The sequence below is a fragment of the Oncorhynchus gorbuscha genome, linkage group LG01, assembly GCF_021184085.1.
Source record: "Oncorhynchus gorbuscha isolate QuinsamMale2020 ecotype Even-year linkage group LG01, OgorEven_v1.0, whole genome shotgun sequence".
NCBI classification, from domain to species: domain Eukaryota; kingdom Metazoa; phylum Chordata; class Actinopteri; order Salmoniformes; family Salmonidae; genus Oncorhynchus; species Oncorhynchus gorbuscha.
The window spans coordinates 9,967,744-9,974,788 of NC_060173.1; the positions used below are offsets into that span (position 1 = coordinate 9,967,744).

The following is a 7,045-nucleotide window of genomic DNA, read 5'->3' on the forward strand; positions in this document are numbered from 1 at the left end:
CATTTCTATCAGATAGACTGGAATAGAATAGGAGATTATGTTTGCTCTATTCGTCCTATTTCTATCTGCAACATGCAGTTCCTGCTTGCAGCCCTGCCTTTAGTTGAAGGCAACCAATCCAATAATTTCTGTTCCAGATACAACCCTCCCTTTAGTCGAAGGCAACCAATCCAATCGTTTCTGTTCCAGATACAACCCTCCCTTTAGTCGAAGGCAACCAATCCAATCGTTTCTGTTCCAGATACAACCCTCCCATTAGTTAAAATCTGTATTCAAATATATATCTTTTTTTTTGTAGTTGCTTTCACAGATCTGTTTTCAAAAAGTTTAAAAAAAAAAGTTTTTAACTTTCTTAGATCTATTTTCAAATGCCTTTTCTGGGATCTGTATTCAAATAATTGTAGTCACCTCCAAAGTAACTATAGTTACATTCCACAAAACATGATTTGAACTATAGTTGTTCCAGATCTGGTAGCAACTCCAGATTTCCCATTTACCTCCACAAATCAATTACATTAAACATCTGGCATACTGTAGGTGCAAAATAAATATGGAAGATTGAGTCCTATGACTTGGGGTAAAGTCAAGGCCCTTCGGTACACACATTTCATTTGTTATACATGACCATAATGTCATCATCATCATCATCATCATTAATATTACATTACATTACATTTAAGTCATTTAGCAGACGATCTTATCCAGAGCGACTTACAAATAATAGACTAGATGTTGTTGAAGCTTGATGTTTATCATCATAGCTCATAACAATGGTCAATAATACAAATAATAGCCCACATATTCATGTGCATTTCAGCATCACATGCTGTGCTTAAATTGAACATTTCTCTCTGTCATCAGTGCTAATTAAAGTCAGTAAAATATCTGAGTTTAGTGGAAAATGAAGGAATGTGTGGGAGTTCATTTGCCAGGTCACCGATTTCTATGAGGAAGTAGGGTAAGAAACTAACGTCACCATTCATTTTATCAGAATATTTCTCACTCTGAACATTCCACAGTATAGGTTATTTTAAAAACCAGCATTAGGCAACACTGAGTCACTGAGTCACCCATAGTTCTCTTTCTCTCAGTCTCTCACTCATCATTGGTTGATACACAGTCACTTTATCAGTCAGGAAGTGTCTCTCTCAGCTGAAACAGTATGATGTCACAACAGGAAGAAATGAGATAGCTCGGGGTTTGATACAATTGTACTGGTAGACGGATAACAGTAGATCATCATTTTGTTTTTGTTTTTCACTTTGAAACAGTTTTTTTTGTCCTGGAGGATATGAAGACAGATAATATGGAAACAACAGTCCACATATTGACAACAGTCTTTATTTGTAGACCGTAGAAAAATAAGGAAAATCTTCCATGATGCAACTGAGTTCTATAAAGTGCTATGATTTACAGTATGTGGAGCATTGCTTCGTTGAATTCAATTCAGTCAAACAAGACGTGTGCAAGACAGTTATAGATGTAATACAGATCCCCCATTACATTTACAGTGTAGTGCACCTAATATTAGACTTAGTCCCTCTCTCCCAGCAGACTGTCTGTCTCCAGCCAGCTAGACCAGCTCGGATGAGGTTTTTCTCCAGTGTCTCCTGATGACTTGTGACACCAGAAAGAGTCTTACATTGCAGCTCTGATAGGAGCTGACCTTTGTTCAGTGTGGTGAGTATGGGGCAGTGAGGATGCAGCAGAAGTCTTTTGGGCTTTTTAGCATGAGCGGTGTCTCTCTTTAACGTGACCGATGATGTCACAGGTCCCGGAGTCAATTTCCTGGAACACAAAGAAGTCAGATTTACAATGCATGTTAGACATTTTAAACATAGATGTCACTCAGGGATCCTTGTCTGGCAGGGAAATGTCATGAAAAAAAGCATTTTGTTTAATCATTTGAACTTAACAAATTACATTTAAAGGGAATTAAAAATATATATTTATATTTGTTTATTCATTTCCATGTGGGCTCTCTGACAGAAAATGCTCTTGTCCGATGCAAAGGATTACAAATGAAAACTTCCTCAAAAAGTGACTTCTTTTTTTTAAACTTGCAGAAATTAATATTAACTGGAAAATGATCACATGTAGTTTCTTGCAATAGCCCTCTCTGACTTTCAAGGAATATTTTTTCTAAAAGCTGTGATTCCCCCCATAATTGGTCAAATAAAATTCTAAATGAATCAGGAAGGACCAGGGCCAGCTATAACATAAGGACCCCTTATTCATGTCCAAAAGTTATATACTTTTGATTGATTTAAACAAACAATATTGAAATCACCATGGTCACTACCATAACCTGTCAACTCCATCTCCCTGAGAGAGCAGCAGCGTAGCCTAGTGGTTAGAGCGTTGTACTAGTAACTGGAAGGTTGCAAGTTCAAACCCCTGAGCTGACAAGGTGCAAATCTCTCGTTCTACCCCTGAACAGGCAGTTAACCCACTGTTCCTAGGCCGTCATTGAAAATAAGAATTTGTTCTTAACTGACTTGACTAGTTAAATAAAGGTAAACATTAAGATAGAATATAGATGTTGGTTTAAATTATTTCCTTTTAATTAGGTTTTAGGGTCATAAAGCAACTGAGGAAAAACTCAATTGTATTCCACTTGAACGAAGAAGCAATTTAGTCAGATTTTTGTCTAATGTCAACTCTGCCAGAGTGCTGAAAGATCTGATAGAATGGTTATATTTGGTTGGGGATCGTGAAATGAATACTTTTTTATATTTTACAAATGTTTGTATTAAACTTTTATTTTTAAAGACAAGAACATGTCTGTTTTGAGTATCTGTTGTCAATTCCTTCACTGATTGCTAACCCCCTTAAGATCGTTTTTTTTTGGAGGGGGGTAAATATTCAGAAAAAATATGTTTGTCATTGTCCTGCAATATTAAAAGATTAAACTATTGAAGTACTTGCTGTGTTCGACGTAAGAGATAATGTTTATAAATCTGATTTTATGTTCTCAATCTAGAAAAACATGCCTAAATGCTAATGAAATTAGCCCTGGAGCATTTACAGTGGTATAAAACAACAACAAAAATACTTTGAGATTTGTATGACATATTTTGAATAACTCTATGTTAGAATGAAACAATCAAGTACTTTTAAACAATTGTTGAACAAAAAAAAATAAAATAAAATGTTCTTTATTTAACAGTTAAAGAACAAATTCTTATTTTCAATGACGGCCTATGAACAGTGGGTTAACTGCCTGTCCAGGGGCAGAACGACAGATTTGTACCTTGTCAGCTCGGGGATTTGAACTTGCAACCTTCCGGATACTAGTCCAACGCTCTAACCACTAGGCTACCCTGCCACCCCTCCACTCTAACCACTAGGCTACCTCCCGCCCCTCCACTCTAACCACTAGGCTACCTCCCGCCCCTCCACTCTAACCACTAGGCTACCCTGCCACCCCTCCACTCTAACCACTAGGCTACCCTGCCACCCCTCCACTCTAATCACTAGGCTAGCCTGCCACCCCTCCACTCTAACCACTAGGCTAGCCTGCCACCCCTCCACTCTAACCACTAGGCTACCCTGCCACCCCTCCACTCTAACCACTAGGCTACCCTGCCACCCCTCCACTCTAACCACTAGGCTACCCTGCCACCCCTCCACTCTAACCACTAGGCTACCCTGCCGCCCCCTCCACTCTAACCACTAGGCTACCCTGCCACCCCTCCACTCTAACCACTAGGCTACCCTGCCGCCCCTCCACTCTAACCACTAGGCTACCCTGCCACCCTCCACTCTAACCACCAGGCTACCCTGCCACCCCTCCACTCTAACCACTAGGCTACCCTGCCGTCCCTCCACTCTAACCCCTAGGCTACCTGCCACCCCTCCACTCTAACCACCAGGCTACCTGCCACCCCTCCACTCTAACCCCTAGGCTACCTGCCACCCCTCCACTCTAACCACTAGGCTACCCTGCCACCCCTCCACTCTAACCACTAGGCTACCCTGCCACCCCTCCACCCCTAACCACTAGGCTAACTCTAACCACAGGGCCCCCTCCACTCTAACCACTAGGCTACCCTGCCGCCCCTCCACTCTAACCACCAGGCTACCCTGCCACCCCTCCACTCTAACCACCAGGCTACCCTGCCACCCCTCCACTCTAACCACTAGGCTACCCTGCCGTCCCTCCACTCTAACCACTAGGCTACCCTGCCACCCCTCCACTCTAACCACTAGGCTACCCTGCCACCCCTCCACTCTAACCACCAGGCTACCCTGCCACCCCTCCACTCTAACCCCAGGCTACCCTGCCACCCCTCCACTCTAACCACCAGGCTACCCTGCCACCCCTCCACTCTAACCACTAGGCTACCCTGCCGTCCCTCCACTCTAACCACTAGGCTACCCTGCCACCCCTCCACTCTAACCACCAGGCTACCCTGCCACCCCTCCACTCTAACCACTAGGCTACCTGCCACCCCTCCACTCTAACCCCTAGGCTACCACTAGGCTACCTGCCACCCCTCCACTCTAACCACTAGGCTACCCTGCCGCCCCTCCACTCTAACCACTAGGCTACCTGCCACCCCTCCACTCTAACCACTAGGCTACCCTGCCACCCCTCCACTCTAACCACTAGGCTACCCTGCCACCCCTCCACTCTAACCACTAGGCTACCTGCCACCCCTCCACTCTAACCACTAGGCTACCTGCCACCTCTACACTCTAACCACTAGGCTACCTGCCACCCCTCCACTCTAACCACTAGGCTACCTGCCACCCCTCCACTCTAACCACTAGGCTACCTGCCACCTCTACTCTCTAACCACTAGGCTACCTGCCACCTCTACACTCTAACCACTAGGCTACCTGCCACCCCTCCACTCTAACCACTAGGCTACCTGCCACCTCTACACTCTAACCACTAGGGTACCTGCCACCTCTACACTCTAACCACTAGGCTACCTGCCACCCCTCAACTCTAACCACTAGGCTACCCTGCCATATATGGTTTCTGACAGAGATGATATAAATCCATTTGCATTTAAAATGTTGTTAAAATTAAGAAAAAATTATTCTGAGGAAACAAAGTTGGGATTGTCCCGTCTTTCATGAATCCCTGCACTTGTTGTCAGTGAGAATGAGGTAATGACAGTCGATAAACCAGTGTCACAAGCACAATATTGGGTGAGTGGTAAGAGAACAGGAAGTCAATCACAACATTAAGTAATGATCCTAAAAGGACGGGGTGATACCTGTACCACAGAGTATTAGGTTTATGTACGTACCGCTCACTGGTTTGGGACTTTTCCCTTCTCTAACAGGGCAGGTGTTCCACGAGAGATGTCTCCTCGTCCATCAGGGACCTTCTGAGCTCCCTGATGGCCAGGTGGGTTCCCTACTGCTGGACTCTTCACCTGGGCACTGCCAACACAGCAGAGAGGGTACTGTTCCCGTTCAACTCAATTCAATACGTTTTCTCAGAAGTCGTGTGAAATATGATCACATGAAGCAGCACCCTGGCCCCTGGAGCAGGTTACGGGTTTAAGCAAGTGCAAGTGCCTTGCTGAAGGGCACAATGGCAGTAGGTAAGTGTCACTTCAGTAGCTTTTTACCTGAACTTGTAGTCTGAGGGCAGGCTCTGGCCCTGTCTGTAGTCCCCTCTAGTTTTAGAGATCTGCTTGTGGAGGTCCCTCACTGAGCAGCTGTAGCCGTTGAAGATGTAGTCAGCGAACAGCAGCTTCCCTCTGATGTACATCTGTTGAACCAATAAACAGAAACATCTTATAGACTGACGGAGACCTGATAATGATTGTTTCCAAAGAAAATTAGCGCAAAAAAAAGTCAAAATATCTGGATATGACATCCACTTAAAATGACTGTAACTCAAAAACAAAGTTTTATAAACTGTTGACAAATGCATTCTATCTTTTTATTTATTTTTAATTTTTAAGATGATGAAAACAAAGACATTCTGATAGCATTCACAGTGCATTTAGGTTCCTCCTTTTCAATTGAAAAGCCATCAATCGATTATTGCTTAGTGTTTGTCTTCACAACCGGCTTTATCCTAATCCTCTGTTTCTCTCTGTTCTGACCTGCAGATGAGTTGACCCTCCATCGGACACTAAAGTATTTTATTCAGCCTATTTGAACCAGCCTGAATGCTGAGCTCACCATTGTCTCCCTTCTCTGGTTTAACCAGGGTTCATCCTATCTAGGCAAGCCAGAAGTCAGTCAGTCATTCATATGGTAACCTGGTCTCAGGTTTACAACAGAAGGACCTGACGAGCCTGTTCTTCATTAGTTAGTCTACAGCAGCGGCTGTTTCTGTACGCAAACGGTAAGAGAAGAAGAGAAAGTCCATAACCCTCGGTATACCTAACGTCTCATACGTGTTCCACTTCAAAATAACTTTGTGTCACTTTTATTTATAATTCTGGTAAGTAGATCCATCCAATAGATCCATCCAATAGTCTTTATTAAAGACAGTTACATTATTAGCATATTGAAGAGAGTTTCACTCTGTCTGTCCATCTTTCCTCCACAACCAGCCAGGTCGGCTCATTTTCAGTAAGTAGTCCTTTCCTCCACACCCAGCCAGGTTGGCTCATTTTCAGTAAGTAGTCCTTTCCTCCACGCCCAGCCAGGTTGGCTCATTTTCAGTAAGTAGCCCTTTCCTCCACGCCCAGCCAGGTTGGCTCATTTTCAGTAAGTAGCCCTTTCCTCCACGCCCAGCCAGGTTGGCTCATTTTCAGTAAGTAGCCCTTTCCTCCACGCCCAGCCAGGTTGGCTCATTTTCAGTAAGTAGCCCTTCCTCCACGCCCAGCCAGGTTGGCTCATTTTCAGTAAGTAGCCCTTTCCTGCCGCCAAATGACTTCCTCATGGTTGGAATGTTATTCATATTTGTCTTAATTTCATAATTAATAAAAAAATTTTTTTTAAACATGCCAAAAAGGTTTCTATGTCAAACAGTTTTGTTATATTTCAGTCTTCTGTGATGTATATAAAGTGTAAAATCGGGGTGAAAACTCCAAATGGAATACATTTCAACTCTATATCTGACATG

At 43.6% G+C, this 7,045-nt stretch overlaps 1 protein-coding gene across 3 annotated transcripts in view; it reads right to left on the reverse strand.

Moving 5' to 3' along the window:
- The window catches only part of LOC124032365 (uncharacterized protein C3orf20-like), a 23,069-nt gene continuing 16,024 nt past the window's right edge, over nt 1-7,045 (reverse strand). For 2 of the 3 annotated variants that reach the window (XM_046344732.1, XM_046344725.1), the window contains exons 16-18: nt 5,592-5,734; nt 5,265-5,400; nt 1-1,788 (exon numbers count right to left, since the gene is read on the reverse strand). In XM_046344732.1, the coding sequence (XP_046200688.1) occupies nt 5,268-5,400; nt 5,592-5,734 (276 nt within the window). In that variant the 3' untranslated portion in view covers nt 1-1,788; nt 5,265-5,267. Of the gene's footprint in view, nt 1,789-5,264; nt 5,401-5,591; nt 5,735-7,045 lie in introns of those variants that run through there. The other variant, XR_006838264.1, reaches the window with a different exon arrangement.